Source organism: Meleagris gallopavo, chromosome 8, assembly GCF_000146605.3.
Source record: "Meleagris gallopavo isolate NT-WF06-2002-E0010 breed Aviagen turkey brand Nicholas breeding stock chromosome 8, Turkey_5.1, whole genome shotgun sequence".
NCBI classification, from domain to species: domain Eukaryota; kingdom Metazoa; phylum Chordata; class Aves; order Galliformes; family Phasianidae; genus Meleagris; species Meleagris gallopavo.
This window is the reverse complement of record NC_015018.2, coordinates 23,168,072-23,186,032: the sequence shown is the minus strand read 5'-3', so window position 1 is coordinate 23,186,032 and position 17,961 is coordinate 23,168,072. Positions and strand designations below refer to the sequence as shown.

Sequence of the window (17,961 nt, the reverse complement as noted above, 5' to 3'; positions counted from 1 at the left end):
ATATATGTTTTCTTTCCTATTCATACTGTACTGAAACAAAACTCTAAAAATGTTAAGGCTGCAGGGCCAATCCTGTAGCATAGTGTGCTGGTAATACTCAAGGATCTAAGTTGCATTCCCCTCTTTTCCCTCTTCTGCTCATCATCTGTGCATACATCTTTTCCAGCCCTACCCTCTGGCTGGTGTCATGCTGTCTTCCCTGGCAGTCTTCCTCACCACACAGTCTCTTCTATCCCAGCCTTTGTCTTGCTCTGTAAAAATTTCTTCCCTTTTAGGCCCAAACAGTGCTGGATTTCAAACTGTCTTGGACAATGTGCCTTATCTCAAGCTAGATCATGGCTGCATCTCAAGGATTGAGCATCTTCCAAGGAGGATCTGCTTGTATGAGTTCCCTCCGATACATTTCAGCTATAACCGACCACATTTGCTAAAACTAAGGTGTATGGTGTTATTTGAGATGGGAGATTAGGAAGTTCTTACTGGAGCAGGTTGATGGGAAGTAAAGAAAGTGATCTGAGCACTTGGGGACACATTGGAGGTAGTATGCATCTGGTATAGCTGCAGCCTGTACAGGCATCCATCCCTTCCAAACTGCAGTTGCAGAAGTATGAGTCTTTTTGGGTGTCCAGCCCACTGCTCTCTAACAGATCACGGTTTATGCGAGGTCAGTAGAGACTTGTTTTTTGCTTCTTCCCCTCCCATTCCAGCCCAAAAGGCTTCTAACAAGGCCAAATTTGGGTGGGTTTGCACAGAAATGACAGAATACTTGAACTGTGCATATGCTGCTGCTAGCCTTCGAGCCCGTGCTCCAAAGCACAGAAGAACATGAGGCTGCTCAAATATGAGGCTGCCAAAACTGCTTAATGCAGAGAAAACAGCTTCCCCTCCCCCACTTGGCCTCTTTCTTGGAAATAAATTCAATTAAACATTTTGGCTTAAATTCTTCCCACCCAGTGATATTCTGCTTGAGATGGTCCCAGCTTTCTGAGTGGTTAGCTCTGACAGTTCACCGGAGTTCAAGGCAAGCTGAAAAGGATGCTTCCCTTCATTAGTGGTACTCAAGCATAAATAGAAACTATTTTACTGTCTAGTTTTGAGATCAAACCGCTTAAGCCCTAACTAAAGATGGGTCTGAAGGCCAGGACTTTGGAGGCAACTTGAGGCTTACTTTGTCTTTTTCCAAAGACCTTTAAAGAGGCTGAGCAACCCCAAGACTCAGATATCTGGGAGTAATGTTGCTGGGTCTGCAAAGAAGAAAGATGAAAGACAAATTATTGAATATCATAGTAGTGTTCCTTTTATAAAGCTGGAAAAAAATCTGCGAAGAGAACAGCTGTAGTCTGTTTTTACAAAGAGAAACAGATGACATTTGTTGCTGAAGTTTTCTCTTTAAAACTGTCTGTGGTGTGCCCAGATCTAAGAGATTATGTTGGTTTATGTTTCTTGTGTAGTTGTAGGGTTTTTTTTTAAAGTTGAATATTTCTAAATATGGTATATATTCTAAATGTTGGCCTGTAGTTTTGAGACCCAACCTAATACAAATGCTGATTGTGAGGAGAAGCTTGAACATTTGTAGTTTTCCTCAGACTGACCCTTGTTGGATGCACAAGGTGCAGAGTTCACATTCTCTTGCACCAGGTGAAATGCTGTTTCTACAGATGCATTTACTTGGAAATTTGCCTAGAAGAGGGCTTGGGATTGTTTATGAGCTTATTTCACAAGAAGTCATTTGTGCTATTAGAGTTTGATTGGGAAAAATGGGGGTTTACATGCTGTTTTATATGCCAGATATTTGCTGTAAGTTACTGCTTCTCTGGGTTTGTGCCCAGCACTCTCATTGGAGCTGGTACAATGCAGAGGAGTACTTTACATTTATTTGTGCCAACAGTGTAGCAACACGCAGTCTGTATTTCTGTCAAATGAACCTATTATGTAAGAGTAGCTGCTAGCACAAGAAATAAGCTATTGAATGAAAGAGTTAAAGTTCTAGCTTGAAAACTATACGTCTTCCTAGTGCTTGCCTAACTTGTTGGGAGATGATGGAGCAGAGGGGAGGCAGCTCAGAAGCCACCAAATTGCTCTTGAGGCTTGAAGCCATCTTCTTGCCCAAGTGCATCTTTCTGCAGCCTGTTTGCCAGCTGTGGCAGCCTGACTGCCACTTTCAAGTGCTAAATCAAATTGGCACAGAACACTAGATGTAGTTAGTTTCTTCCTTTTTCTCCTACCTCCTCCCACCCTGGTTCTCCAAGGAAAGTAGTAAATGTTTATTACTTCTTGCTGGTTGAATATCAAGCATGTGTAATACAGAACTGTTAAGAAGAAATGTCATTATTCTTTTTTGTGTGTGTGTTGGCATGATGTTTCCGCTATTTAAAGAAGAAAAAAAAAAAAGAGGGGACAGGAAGGAATGGGAGAGAGACAAAAGCTGAAGAGCTCCTGTCTGCAGATGGTCACATTTGATAGCTGTGGCTAGTTCTTTTCTCTGCAGAATATTTAGACAAGGAAAGCACAGCCGGTGTTGAGTCGTCGCGTCTCTCTCTGGAGCAGGGAGACTTTTTCCAGAAGCAGGTCTGACAAAGGGGGGAGGGCGAGCAGACTGCTGACTGAGGGGAAAGTATTTTGAAAGAAAATTCTTCTGTGGTTTGGAAGATGTAGGGTTGGGGCTGTTGCATTTTGCTGAGAAATCGTTAATTGGCTAATTTCTAGCCCAGCTCCCCTCTGTCCTCCCCCTAACATTTCCAACCAGCCTAGGGTCACAGAAAGTTGGGGACATGTCCAGGCACCAGCTGAGCAAAGGAAATTGCTCCCTTACTTGGCTCCTGAAGCGCTGTGGATAGCTTGCACGCTTGTTTATGGAGAGAGAAGAGAGCAAACTTCTGAAATCTAGGTGAAGGAGGGGTGTGCAGCGCAGGGCGTTCAGAACTTGGAAACAGAAATGTCTGAGTGCTGGCCATTTGCCTAGGAGAGTTGAGACTGATTATGCAGGGCTGGAAATGTGCGTGGTATTTTCACTGCCATAAATGCAAGGTTCCAGTCCCAAATACTTTACAGCCTAAACAAAGAGAACGAGAGCTCATGCATCAAAGGAGCCTGGGCAAGTGGCAATTTGGCATGCATCTTATTACGACCAAAAGGTTTTTCACAGTGGAAAGTGATATTTATTTGGTATTTTTAAAAGCTTTTAGAGAAGGGCTAAAACTAAGCTTGTTTGGCAAGGCAGGAAACTGGGGTAGGTGAAGCTTATTTCAGTAAGGATTTGAGAGGTTTTGGGTTATTTGATACCATAGAGGAGGGAGCCTATTCAGGTTGATGAGGCATCATGGGAAAGGTATGGAGCTGAGCACAGAAAGATGAAAGGATTTGGAGGAGTGGGAAATGAAAAGGGAATGAAACAGTTATGTGTAGTAGGATATTAAAGCAAGATGGTAGCCCTAAGGCTTAAAAACTCAAGGTGGGGCAATTCAATTTGGTGCCACACCTGATAGAAAGTGGTTGAAGAACCAGAGTGATTCCCAGCATTGTGCTGGGAAGGGAGCGAAAGAGAGGAGGTGGCTGTGCAAAAGAGATGGAAGGGCCTGAGATTTAGCTGAAGGAAGCAGCAGTGATAGAAGATTTTGAAGATGTTGGGGAAAGGAGCTGTTACCTTGGTGATAGACTAGAAAGAATCTGAAATAACCAGTGCCAAGGGAATTGGGAAGATTGAATAAGGAAGATTTGGAAACTGCTACTGAAGTTCTATGTTACAGCTCTAGCAGTAAAACCATAGGTCTGCTTTCCTTGACCTGAGTAAGTATAAATCCAGACAGCCAGAGGAGGGACCAAGTCCCTTTCTCAAGACACCTCATAACTCTAGTGTGTGTGTGTGTGTGTGTGTGTGTGAGTGAGTGTGAGCACACACTATCTGAAGTCTGGGTTTGACAGATGGGATTGGAAGAAGCCTTTTAGGCTGTCAAGTTTAGTGCCTTGTTCTTTCTGATAATTAAATAGTTTCTTCAGGAACTGATGTAGCTTCTTCATCTTAGCTGTTCTGAGGTTTTTCCTCTGTCTTAATGGGGCACCTGGTATGGAAAATGCCGTATCCAATGTCTAAAATTTCTCTCAGATCCCATTTTTTCCTGTAGACAAAAATACAGCAGATGAAACAAAAGGGAACCTGTTTGGGTATTTGCTGATTAAAGGGAGGGTGATGGAGTGAATGCGTCTGCTGGATCTTTAATAACAGGCTCTAGTTCTAGACCAAAAAACACTGTGAAGCATTATTGTCTTGGTCTGCCATTATACAAGAATAAGTGTTGTTGGCATGAAGTCCTCTCAAATCATAACATGATTTAAAAGTGATGTTTTAAGTACTTTTAATACAAAAAGTTGCACTTTATTTAAACTGCATCTGAAAATAGGTAGAAAAAGATGCATGGGCACTCTTAAGTTGTCTTGGCTTGGTTTTGGATTGCTTGATGTGAGTTACTTTCACATTGCTTCCAGCAGTCTCAAACAGGACTCTGATCTCAAAGCTAGGAGAAGCTGCACCATCACTAGCCTGTCATTTGTGTATAGGAAACCCTCAGCTCTCAGCTTATATAAATGTTGCTTCCAAGCCTCTACTGCCTTTCCTGAGGAGGCTTAAGGAAAAAACAGAGTAAAATAGAAGCCTGCCTCTGGAGAGAAGAAAAGGAAGGAGGGGAAAGGCCGATGGAGATGTCAGGTTTTGTAGTAACAAGTGGACTCAGCACTGGGCTGCCAGAGACTCTGGAAATGCTCCAGGTGGGTGGTGTGGGTCTGGTAGTCCAAACAGGGCAGAAATTCTTGTTGTGCACATTTTAAATGTGTCAGTGTCCAGGAGGAGAGAATGGCACATAATAATCCTTGCCTTCCAAGCTAAGTGGGTTGCAGTTGAATAATGCATGATGTGACAGGCTTGTATTGTATCTCTCTGACAAACAGACATTGCTTCTTCATGAGTGCTCTGCTTAGATCTACAAGGGTAGCTGATTTTCCAGTAGAGACATCTCCTTCAGTTCAACTGGGGAAGATATCTTTGACCTGCCAACTAGAAATATAGAAATATAAGGGAAGTTGTCTGATTGAACTATTAACAGAGAATCTCTGAATGTCACATGCTAAGAACAGAAGTGTGCCATTTTCAACTGATCCTGAAAGGGAGTCAGATTCTCATCTCTTTATTTCCAGAATGCAGCCCTGTAGCTGGTGTATGTGTTTTGTATCACGCAGTAAAGCTTATTCTGCCCACTTGACCTCAACGGTGAAGTTGATGTAATGGAAGCTGCAACTGGGGAATACAAATTATATTCTTGCTTTTTTTTTTTTTTTTTGTGACCGGTAATTGTTAAATCAAAACTTGATGAATCAGGATTAAACATTTGTGAATTCTTTGCAGATCTGGGGTACGTAACTTTGTTGGTGGGTCTGGGATGGTTCACTAATGTGTGTCCTATACTGTTGCCTGTCACAATATCTGAACAAAAGCAGCATATTTCAGAATTGCCAGTGTAATTCAATGCAGTGTCTTGCCACTGGCTGCTGCTCTGCTGATTCTCTCATGAAGCCATTCATCTATGTTAAGTCTTTCCAGTAACTTTACATATCAATCATAAAGTGTCAAATGTCTTCTCTTAAAGACTTGTGAATAGTAATCTGATATGTTGAATGCTGCATCAATCCTCTTAAGTGACACAGCTATTGAAAGCTCCACTGCTCCTTCCAGCAAATGTTGGTTTATGCGTAACATCCTCTGCCTGGAGACAGTCTCTGAGAAGCAAACCAGAATTACACTTGGGTTGCAAGGGGATCCGTGTCTTCAGAGTACTGTTTAAGTTACAAACCTCATGTGTGTTTGTGGTATCCTCTGCACCACTGACAGAAACCAAACGTGTGTAATCTTGGAAACGACCATAATTTTTGCTTTGAAAGCACTTTGCAAGGGGAAATTTTAATGGTGCCTTCCTGTTTTTGATCTGTAAGCTTAAAAATAGAACTGTGAAAGACAAACGTTATAGGATGCTCTTTTCTGAGTGGATTTTTACCCTCAGAACTATGATTGTCTTGCTTCTTGAGAGAACTTCTCTCTCAGCCTTCAACTTCCATTCAGTCTCTTTAATTTCCCCTTCCCTCCCTACAGGGAGGAATCTCCCAGAGACTTTTCTCTCAAAGAGGAGTTAAAAGCTACAAGACTGAAGATCTGAGAATGAAGGCGTTCCTGGACAGAGTAAGACAGACTGTGGCAGCTCAGAAAGACCCACCAGTCTCACCTGTGCATCCTAGTGTTATGGCCCCCTGGATGGAATTACACCCTCCCTCCCAAGCAATTCCTTGTTTATTTCAGGAGTTGTCCAGTGTCTCTGGTCATTTGGAGCCACTAACAGGCAGTATTGAGTGTGATGCAAGGCAGCAAGATGAGAGCAGTAGGCCATGCAGCAATGACAGTACTGGAGGCAGAGTGCTGCTTAGGAGCAGTCTCTCCCCATTAAACCTAAGTAATAGTGGGAAGATCAGGAAAGGCTGCAGCTGTGCCAGCAGAGGATGTGGCTTCTCCTTGGTATGGAAATAAATAGGAGGTGTTCCTTTTGGAGCAACCTGTATAGACTTGAAACAGTGTTTTCAGTAGGGCAGGAAGAGATCTAATGTTCAGAGGGTGGTTGCATCCTGGTTTGCGAAGGACCCTGTCTGCAAACTTTGACTTCACTTGCATTTTCAGACTCATACATGCTGCTGCTGGAGTTGGTGGGTGAACATTGTGGCCATTTCTCAGCCACAAGAGACTGTGCTGGAGCAGGAGTTTGGAATACTCTGTTGCAGGTGTGAATGCCTGAGCCATGACTTCCCCTGTCCTCTGCAGAAGGAGGGAAGTTGCATCCCTGGAGACAGTGGGACTGCTTTGCCTGGCAAGAGGAGCTGGAACTGGCTTTAGCTACAGCAGGTGCATGTAAGGAAGAAAGTAAGGGAAACAGAGAGACTCCTGCTGTAGCCATAGTGGCAAGGGGGAATGGCAAGCTTCAACAGCCTCAGTTACAGAGCAGCTTTGATGTGGGGGAGACCAAGCAGAGCCTTCTTCCAGTGCTAAGCAAGCACGTGACATAGGTCTTTGTAGCTGTCCTAGAAATGTCTCTGGAAGTTTCTGGTGCAGTGTTTCTCTGGACTGTGTTGCAGCTCTGTACCTGAATTTCCTCTTGGCCCTCTCCTCTGTCCAAGGATTTTCTAGAGCTCATTTTAGTGCTTGGGGTTTTGTGGGTGATGAAACTGGATGCAAAACTCCACCAGCAGCAATCACTTTAAATAGATTAAGAACAAGTCTGCCTTTACTATGCAGAGCAGGAGCACAGAGAAGGAAAACTCTCCTGAGACTTTGAAGCCAGGTTTCATTAGCTGCTTCAGTACTCATCGGACCCTATCTTGTAGCAGAGTACGTCTGTGGGGAAGATGCTGTACCTTGATGATGATCACAAACTGGAATTCCTTAGCAATAATAAAATAATTGCATTAACAGGGAGTAGGAGAGAATATTTTCCTTTTGGAAGCAAAGGTTTTCACAGGTTTTACTCCGTCAGAATTAGCATCGAATGCATTCCATTGAAAGGAGTTGATTTCAGATGTCATTTTACTGAATTTTATGCCATCAGACAGCCTGCCATCTTTTTTCCCCACTTCTCAGATGTTTCTTACTCTATCTCAGTAAGGATTTTTCTTTTAATTTTCTATACTTAACTCAGCAACAAGATGCAGTTGAACCACAAAACCCAACAGATGGTACGGTCTGCTTCTCTTTCTCTAAAAGTGCTTTCAACCTTCTCATAGCTCCTTTGTTCTGCAGTGATCAGGAACTCTGGATTCACTTAATTTCCTGCCTGTGCACAGACAACCCCCCGTTTGCTCCTGGCCGTGCCTTGTTGTGATTGCCAGCAGAAAGTGCTGGAAAGGCTGTTGGGTTGTACCTCAGTGATGGCCTTCCCTGCTCTGATCTAGCCACAGAAACTCATACTGTTAAATGCACTGTAGCTTGGGTTCAGTGGAGGAGTTTGGTAACTGTTTTCAATGCCAGCTGTACTTTAAGCTAACAGAGAAGATTGCAGCCTTTCAGTACCTAAAGAGAGCCTACAAACAGGAGGGGAATCAACTCTTTGAAAGGATAGATAACAGCGGGACATGGAGAAATGGTTTTAAGTTGAGGAAGGGAAGATTTAGGTGTGGGAAGCTCTTTACTATGAGAGTGGTGAGGTGCTGGATCAGGCTACCCAGAGAGGTTGTGGATGCCCCATCCCTGGAGGTGTTCAAGGCCAGGTTGGATGGGGCCCTGGGCAGCCTGGTCTAGTATTAAATGGGGAAGTTGGTGGCCCTGCATGTGGCAGGGGGGTTGGAGATTCATGATCTTTGAGATCCCTTCCAATCCTGGCCATTCTGTGATTCTCTGAAGATTGACCTAGAACATCATCCTGGAATGATGGAGATACTGCAGGAGATGACTCCTCGTGGGTGGGTGGAGATGCTGAGATGGTGGCTGCTTGCTCTGCTCTTTGGCTTGGGCTCAGCGCATCTGCTCACCTCTGCCTAGCCTGGAAATGTAATAGCTGCTGGAGATGAGTAGGGTGTTGGCTCAAACATCATACTTGAAATCTAGGTTGTACTTTTGAAGTATGTCTTGGCTTTCTTCTTTATCACTGCCCTTTGTGCACTTCTCTGGAGTGAGGTCTAGCAAAAGTGTGTTTGCAAACACTTCACAACCCATGACCTCAAAATGCTTTATGATCTCCTATTAAACACAAAACCCTTCTATTCATAGGCCGCTTCTTTAAATGCTGGTTCAAGCTCATTCCTGCCACTTCACGCTGCTCTGGAGGAGCAGAGAGAGCAGTGTGATGGGCCAACTCTTCCGTGCTGGGGAGCATCAGTCCCTCTGTGGCCCTGGGGCTCAGGTTTCAGTAACACAACGCTTCGTGCAGCCATGTACGTGTTCAAAAGAGCCAACTGGCTGGAGCTCCCGCAGTGACGCTCTGCTGATTTGGCAGCTGGGTTGATTCTGTCAAGTTACAGTATGGGAGTGAAGTCCAACTACAAATTCTCTCTCTTACCCACTCGAGGAACATGGGGAGGGGAGGGGGAAGCTCTCAAGGGACTTTGTGTCATTATTGGCATGGAAATGCTTTGTGATTATCAGCAGCAGGGTAGTGGCAAGGGGCTGATTATCTATCATGTCGTCAGCATAAATAATCAGTGGGCCCCTGAGCTGGGCTCCGCCTTTTGCAATGGCTCCACGTAATCACTGCATAACAGTTTAAAAGCAAGCAGAACAGAAAAACAGCTGGACTAATTCTGACCCTAACTGATGTTGCCTTTTCTCCCTTCACTAGAAGAGAAATATGTCACTATTCAGCCGTACGCCAGCCAGGGGAAGGATGAGATTGGGTTCGAAAAAGGGGTCACCGTGGAGGTCATCCAAAAGAACCTGGAAGGATGGTGGTACATAAGGTAAAGAAGCTGCACTGCCACGGTTCTGCAGGGCCTGTGGCAATGACTTTTCTGATTGTTTACTTAATGTTAGCGCTTAACTAATTCTGTAGCTGGGCAAGGAAACCCAGATTATCCGTACTGCATCTTGAAGAAACATAAAGAAAAGGCAAAGACAATGTGATGTTGATTAAAGTAATACTACAGTGTATGCAAAAGCTGTGGACTTTTCCAGTGGGGAAATTCCTTAACCTGTGGAAACTTTTTCCTTCCTTCAAGTTAAAAGCCCATATCTGAGTTGATACGACACTCTTGACTGTTGTGTGTAATTTTAATCTGTTTCCAGTGTAAGTTTTTCTGCAGTATGTTTAAATCATTTATAGTAATGCTGAAAGGCTCATTGTGGTCTGCTGAGCTGTTTGGGGTAGACAGTGCTGTTTTCAGGGACAAAAGATCAATTTTCTGGCTACTGCTCTTCATAAAACTTATTGACACTTCAGGTAATTCATCTGACTTCTGCTTATCCAGACTGGGCCTTCAGGAATGTGTTCCAAGGGCAGGTGAAGTTATCATCACATGTCTAACTATGCATTTGAAGTAACAGTCATAGAGGCTTAAGCACTTTAAAAGGAGATTTTTCTGGAAAAACCTATGTTAAGTGTGTCTAAGATAGGGATATAAGGTGTCAGTACTTTGAAAACTTTCTGCATCTAAGCTTACACAGCACATAGGACTCTGCCTCTTCATAACAAATGCATTGCTCAGCTGTATGGATCTGGTGGTATTGTGAGATCTCAGGTCCTTTTAAACAAGAAGTGATACAACAGATAGCTTAAAAATGCCAGTTTGTCTCTCAGGCAATGCAACACATCGCCTGAAGTCATCTTTCTGTTCAGCATGTAATGATTTTTCCCCTTTCCCTCCTCAAGTCGTAACTTGTTTTTGTTTGAGTTCTGCTTGATTCATTAGCAATGAATGAGGGTTCTGAAATTGCTGACCAAAGCAATGTTGTTGTTTTTCTTGATGTCCTGTAGTTATAAAATAGATTTTTGTCTTCCATCTAATGCTCCCATAGAGAGAAGAGGCTAATAAAGATAGCAGTGGAGTCAGGGAGGTACTCTAGATAGGAGGCACTCAGAATTCCTGGGTTTGGTCAGGTCACATTTTTTTCTCTTTTAATCATTCTCAGGAGTGGAATCCAAAGCTGCAGATAGAGGAGCCAACAGCATGTAGATTTTGTGAGGGAAGAAGTATTGCAAGATACCTCCAGTTTATTTTAGTGTTCTTTGAAATGCAGCTGCGTTACTGCCGTAGTTTTCCCCTTGCCATGCCAACAGCTCTACAATAAATAGAAATCCCTTTTTTCTTTCCCTTGCACTCTCCTTTCGACTAGGCACACGGTTTTCTAGGAACTAAAGCACAAGTGTGTGCTTGTCAGGCTCTACAGCAGAAGTGCAATCTGGCATACAATGATGCTTGCTGAAGTGGCTCCTTCACATTCATCCACTTGAAGGCCACTGGGTTCCCCACCCTCTCCTTGATAGGCTGGGAATGCTACATGTCCTTGGCTTTTCTTCTTAAAGAGACATTTGGGGTTGAGCAGCCTCTGTTTTGTTGAAAGGTGGGTTAGCTCTTCCCAAAGGAGTGCATTGGGTGCTTTGATGCCAGTCATCCTCTGCTGCTTTAGGGCACTATTGAGCCCTCTGGCTGGAGGTTTAGTCAGCTCTTGGAAACTTATTTTTCCACTAGCAATGCTTTGAGAAATGTTGATGCAGTGATCCGTCCCTGGCAAGCTGCTCCTTTGCAGCCCAAACCATCTTGAACTTCTTGTGCTGTTTGTTAGACTTAAACCCCCATGATACTGTTTGGGTCCACTCAGAAAAAAGGTTCCTCATCCTCAACAATTCTGCATTCTGAGCACTGAGTGCCTTGCAGGCAGCAACTCCCTCTCCTGCAGTGAGCATGCAGGAAGGTGGGAAGAGGCTGCAGCTGAATCCTGCTGCTTTGTTGTTTGCTGAGCTGGATAGCAGAGCCCGAACACGCATAAATGTCCAGAAATACAAACAAACCCAGCAGCTTGCAAATGGAATCCACCTTAAAGACGTTAGCGTGTTCCACCTTAAATATGTAATTTCCCCAAATTCTTTGCCATGTGCTGATCCTCATTTCCTGTCCTTCTTTTTTCTTTTTTTTTTTTTTCTTTCTTTTTTTTTCCTCCCCCAGTTTGCTTCCCTCTGGAGTAGTTCCAGTGCTCTGGAGCTGGAAAGCAGATGTGACTCTTAGACTCACACAGGCATTTCTGCCTTCTTCTTTTTTTTTTTTTAACATTCCTATGGTTTGAATCCATTTTTTCCTTCATGTAATATAAACAGAGAGTTTTGGAATCACGGGGAATCAAATCATTGCACCTCATTCTATAACCCTCCCATTTCTTTGCTATAGAAGCTAGAGACAGTATTGGTGTTTTCCTTTATTTTTTTATATTGTGTTTTTAAAAAAATTGTTTCAAATGTGGAGAAATGAAACAAATGCTCTGACATGGATCCTTTGTACTGCTCCACTGAATTCAGTGGATCTGTCCACCTCCTGATGACAACAGCACCCATTATTTAAATCTTGCTTTCCATCATAACCCTCACCTGGAGGTAACTTATGGTGCCTGTTAGCATTCAAATGAACACACGCTAAGCAAAGAATTTGCTATCAGCCTGCTGCTTCAGTTTAGTTATTTGTTCTGAGCCTGAGCCCAAGTGAATGAGGTGCACTTGGGGTGATAAGTAGCTGCCCCAGAGCTGGGAGGGACCTACGCTGGGGTTTGAGGTATTTCCAGTGGGTTGTGATTATAAATGAAGGAAGGATGTTTGTGATTCAGCTCTTGGACGTGAAGTGAAGGTCATTACTGGTTCAAGGCTTCTCTGAAGCTGGTTGGCATTTGTTCTAGTTCTTGATCTCCCTATTTTGTAGGTGAGAGTATTCTTTGAGCTATGTTTGCAAAAGGGGCTTGAGATTACTGTGTTCAAGAACTAAGGTGTAAGCCTATTTGACATCTTATATAAGCATCATTTTATTTGTGGAGATGCAGAAATAAGTTGGCAGTTGCTGGCAGCTACTGCTTAGCATTAACTTCAGATTGAATTTACTGACTCATAGGAAGGAGAAGCTAGCAACAGCCTCTGCTGTGAGGGTATGTTGCCCAGAGTTATGAACTGTCCAGCTATTGCTGCTTCTATTCATTGGGAGAAACTGTGTGAGATCAGAGGTCTGAAGCAGCAGGATTATATGGGCTGATCCAAACAGCCACACACAGTTGGCAGGAGAACTAACGAGCCAGCACAGAACCTGCCTGTTGCTGCTTTTCTGATCTTAAACATATTAAGTCACCCACAAACTAAGATGGATGTAGAATGTTTTTTTCTTGCTGATTTTGCACAATCAAGCTCTGTTAGAAGTAACCTTTGCAGTGTTCACTGCAGTTTTCAGTGCACTGGCCAGCTTTCTCTTCGAGCTAAAATCTTGACATTTCCAAATCATGTAAAGTTCTCTGTCCTTCCAAAAACTTACCTAGTGCACTGATCTGTAGCTCTGCAGAAGGACCTTCTACTGCAAAAGCAGTCGGAGCGAAAAGTCTTCAGGACTTGAAAATGGTACTGAGATGCCTCTTCATAACGGGGGGTATGGAACATATGGAAGTCTTTTTTTTTTTTTTTCTTTCAGCTCGGTTTGTGGTTTGTCTGAAAATCCTCAAAGAGGACGGAATTGTGTAGATCGAAGTCGTATCCTGATACAGTATCAGTAGCTTGTTGTTGCATATCTGTTAGAAGCCAAATCAAGTCATTATCACTTCATTACTTTTTATTAGTCTCCTTGCTGCAAACAAAGCTCAAAGCTCTTGGGATGTTTTTCTTTGATACCAGAATCCTTGGAAAAACTCATAGCTGAACTCTCCGAACAGGGAAGATCCTTATCTTTGCCTTCATGCATGACAGAGAGAAGCTGCTGTAGGAAACAGCAGCATCTCTGTTTTGTGTCCATGTTGATATAGATGAGAGGGGAGGAAAAAGCAAGCTTTTGAAACACAGAGACCCTTGTACTTCTTGCTGTAAGTACAGAAATTGTTTTTGTACAGCAGGATACTAACAAAAAGTCTAAGGAAGACAACATACAGTACGTGTTCCTGTTTCATCCACAAAGTCTTGGTGCCCTTCTTGAGTGTCCAAATGTGATGGATGAGCCTAGGATACGCCCTGGTGCAGTAATCTCACAGTGAATCACAGAATCCTTGCTTTGCATAACAGTTATGAATCTGCTCGAAAACTATTTTATGATATTTCCCCTCCCAGCTTCCTCCTTTACAGTCTGAATTTCTGCTTGCACTGAAGAGACTTGGAGTCCTACTCTTTTAGCCTTTGTATTTACTGCAGATTTCCTGAGCACCAGGAATTTAATGGGGCCTGCTTTCCCACTTACAGTTCAAGCACCTGCCTTGGGTATCGTGAGAGATTAAAGAGAGAAGGGTTTCAGTGACTCGCTCTGTAGCAAGTTAAGGTTTCATTAGGGAAAGCAGAGTTCATCCACGTGGTCCTCCCTGGAGTCTGATTGTAATCTGAAATCCCTGCTGAGGTGTTAGGAATGGCAGGAGTTAGAAAAACCATCTTCCCAAAAGCCCAGTTGTGGAAGAATGACTTCAGTTTGAAGTGTAGCATAAGCAGCTCAGTCTGATGCTCCAGGAACACGTACTGGATTCAAGTGTCTTTTCAGATTTCCCAGTTTATTTCTTTAAATAGCCCCTAGCTTGTTTAGGAAAATGAATCTCCATCAAAGCTGGCTTTATTTTTTCTAGTCACATTTTTTTCTTGACCTTGCAGTGATGGAGGAAGCTACAGTGGTTTAACAATCCCGTATTCTCCATAAAAATAAAAAAGCTGATCAGACAGGACTGGGAGTTATGAGAGGAGGAGAAGTATTCATTATTATAATTACAAGGAGATAGGATTGCACAAGGGCCTTTTATAGAGCGCATGTGTGGGGATGAATTTCATTCTTATTTTAACTCTTTTCCATTTTGAGTTGCTGCTTGGAAGGGTTAAAATCTTTTACTCACTAGCTTGCATTTTTTGCTGCATGGAAGAATACTAAATTTTTTTTTAGTACTGGCTAGAAGGGGCATAAAACAAAAGTGGTCGAGCTCTTTGTCTTGTGAATAACTATGTTCCTTACCCAGAGAGACTCTTTTTTTATGATAAGTGACTTTTAACAATAGTCTGCAGTTTGCTACTAGTTGAGCTGACTTTGAGATGTCAGTAGGTAATAAATTCAGTACTCAGATCAGCTTTTGTGGTCTCCAAGTTTTGTTTTATATCATCATCCATTAATTTTGTCTTTGTTGTTGCACCTGAAATGCATTGAGAAAGCTGTGTTCAATGTGTTGATATTTCCTTTTGCACCTGCAGGTATCTTGGCAAAGAGGGCTGGGCCCCAGCTTCGTATCTGAAGAAGGCTAAAGATGATCTTCCATCTAGAAAAAAGAACTTAACTGGGCCAGTGGAAATCATTGGAAACATCATGGAGATCAGCAACCTGCTGAACAAGAAATCCGCTGACAAGGAAACTCAAGCAGAAAATGAGACCTCAGAAACACATATCACCAAGAAGGAAATCAGTTTGCCTATTCTTTGCAATGACTCTAATGGTAATGCCATGATGACACCAGACAAGCAGGCTTCCAAACTGGCCCAGGGATCTCCAGCCATAGCAAGGATAGCGCCACAAAGAGCTCAAATAAGTAAGACATTAAAGTAGTGAGGATTTCCACCTGCTTGCAATAATTGTTGTTTTCTATCTTTCAGGGCTGGTGTTAGCTTAGGTCAGCTTAGATCTGCTGTGTAGATCTTTGCACTTCACTGTAGATTTGCAGGAACTCCAAGATACATTCATTTTTTAATAGTGATAAAATTTGACTTTATATAAAGATTGGCTAATGCTTGTTTATCTTAGCCACTATGTGGAGACTTAACATTTTATTTCAGGAAAAGGTTTTTTTCCCTCTTCTGAGCACCATAAAATGTGCTGCCCCTCAGCCCCAGTAATGCAGATGATGTGATGGTGCGTTCAAATCAAGGAGACCATGTACATCTTATCTTGCATTTGTTTTGCTTTTTTCCTGGGATCAAGTTGCTATAATGTTTGTACTACTTCATCTGCAAAATGCAGATGCTAACACTCATCTGAGCAGGGAATGGTAAGATACTTTGAGAGAGGATAATATAAATGTTACTAATATAGTGGATTATTTTTACTGCTGGGGGGGAAGGCTAGATATTAGGCCAGTTCTTTGCTGGCTTGTCTCCAATGGCCTGGTCAGTTCCAGCAGAATATGCAATCCACTACTTTCTGGCAGTGATTTCCTCTTAAATTTGCTAGTCTAGCTGAGATGAATAGCAAAGTTACCTTAATATTTCTAATATATCCTCATGGTTTCCTGCCTTGTTTCACAGAGGTCGCTTAAATATTTCAAATATTGATTTCTAATACTCTCATTGTGACAGAAGAGAGCTGCTGAGAAATGTGTTTAGCAGTATCTAACAAGTTAAATAAATTTTCCCCTCATCTTTCCTGCTTAGGTTCTCCGAATTTAAGGACAAGGCCACCACCACGAAGAGAATCCAGTCTGGTTTGTATTGTTTTACAGTATATAGTAGCAATGGGGCATAGGTGTGTGGGTACTTTATTAGGCTTCCTACAATTATACTAAGTGTGGCGCAGTGGGGGATATCAGAGACATCCTTTATTTTCATGACTGTTCATTTTACTGTTGAACAGACATAGATATCCTAATGTTAATTGGGAGATTTTTGTTTTCTTTAGTTAGGGCAACATTTTGAAAATGTTGAACTGTTCTTAATTTGCAGTCCCCTCTCATATCAGAATATTTTGATGCTATGTTATGTCTGAACTTAGAAAATAGTCACTTTCAGTCCTACTGAAAAGGTATTTAGAGGAGGAGAAAGTCATGTTGGACATGAGACAGTTATTGGGAGTTAGATATCAGAAGCCTTCACAAATGAATGTGTAGAACTCAAACTGATCTGACCCAGCAGTTTCATACCAACCCCTCAACCATATGAAGAATTGCTGGTATGAGTATTTTCACAGGAAAATAAAAGTTTTAAGTAGGGAGAACTTTGTGAATCCACTGTGTCCTGTGAATGTGCATTAAAGCCCATTTGGTTGACTTAGAACTCTTCCCTCCTTCCATTGCTCCCATCTCTGAGGTGGCTGAGCTTCACTGTCTGTATATGTTTCAAATGACTTGGGATCTTATGGAAGGATGTGTGCTGCAGGAAGAAGACCTTCTATGATCCTTTGTTTTCAAAGCTGGGAGTGTGGAATTTTGAACCAATTTATGACATTTGGACTATCACCTGGATAGTTCTCATCTGAAGTAATCTTTCGCACAGAAGTCACACTAATAACTTCTTTGTGGACAGACAATACATAGTATTCAATCTTTGCTATAGCTTTTTTGATCAGTTTGTGTTACTTGAGATGCCTCTCAAGCAACCAGATGAATATACCCTCTAAAATGTGATAGCTTAACGTGAAGGCATATAGCTTTTAGAGAAGTCTGATACGCTACCATAATAGCTGTAAATATCAGTCTTGTTTCTCATGGAGCCATTGTAAAATTTAAATGTGGGTTTTATTGACATTTGGATGTTGGTATTTGGCTAATTGTTTTGGGACTGTTATGGAGAGAAACTAGAATCTTTTAGTGACGTTCTTCCCCTTCTTTTATTACTTCATCTGAGCAAAGCTCTCATTTCTTGTTGTAGAAGATGCCCATTTGATTATATCATTGAAGAATTAAAATCCAACAGCATATTAAAAGCTATAATTCATTAGGATTACATTTTTATAGTAGTATATTTGGCAATAGGAAGAATCTATCATAGGCGTGTTGCAATGCATTTTTCTGCAGTTGTGACAAGTCATCCAAGAATGGAGTGTTACTGGACAAAGTCCCAGAGCAAATGGGCTGTTGTGACTGTGACTGGTATGGCAGCTCACAGTATATGCCCCATCAGTAAAATGTTTTACTGTTCAGGTAAAGATTATCACACTTGCAATAGTTAGCAAAAATGTCATTGACAGTGCATATTTAGAAATCCTTCTCTCTTGCGTCCTATCTCTTTAGGAAGTTGCACAGGAAGAATTCGAAAGAGTTCAGTGAATAGAATGTCTGAGAAGGCAATTTCTTGTTCGTACTGCTGTTCAGCCTGCTGTTTCTATAGTTTAATTGAACGAAACTTCCTGTTTGCCATAGGGTTTTCAGTTGCCCAAACCACCAGAGCCACCCTCTGTGGAAGTGGAATACTACACCATTGCAGAGTTCCAGTCGTGTATCTCTGATGGGATAAGCTTTCGCGGTGGACAAAAGGCAGAGGTGAGCCTTAAAGTTCAAACAGTGGAAAAATAATGCTTGACTGTTGTAGGGGCCAGGATTGA

General features: G+C 42.3%; 1 protein-coding gene across 5 annotated transcripts in view; it reads left to right on the top strand.

The window, feature by feature from the left end:
- The window catches only part of SH3PXD2A (SH3 and PX domains 2A), a 228,984-nt gene that overhangs the window by 201,700 nt on the left and 9,323 nt on the right, over window positions 1-17,961 (top strand). For all 5 annotated transcript variants that reach the window (XM_031554493.1, XM_010714667.3, XM_010714665.3 and 2 more), the window contains 4 exons: window positions 9,360-9,477; window positions 14,907-15,238; window positions 16,077-16,126; window positions 17,780-17,899. In XM_031554493.1, the coding sequence (XP_031410353.1) occupies window positions 9,360-9,477; window positions 14,907-15,238; window positions 16,077-16,126; window positions 17,780-17,899 (620 nt within the window). The remainder of the gene's footprint in view (window positions 1-9,359; window positions 9,478-14,906; window positions 15,239-16,076; window positions 16,127-17,779; window positions 17,900-17,961) is intronic.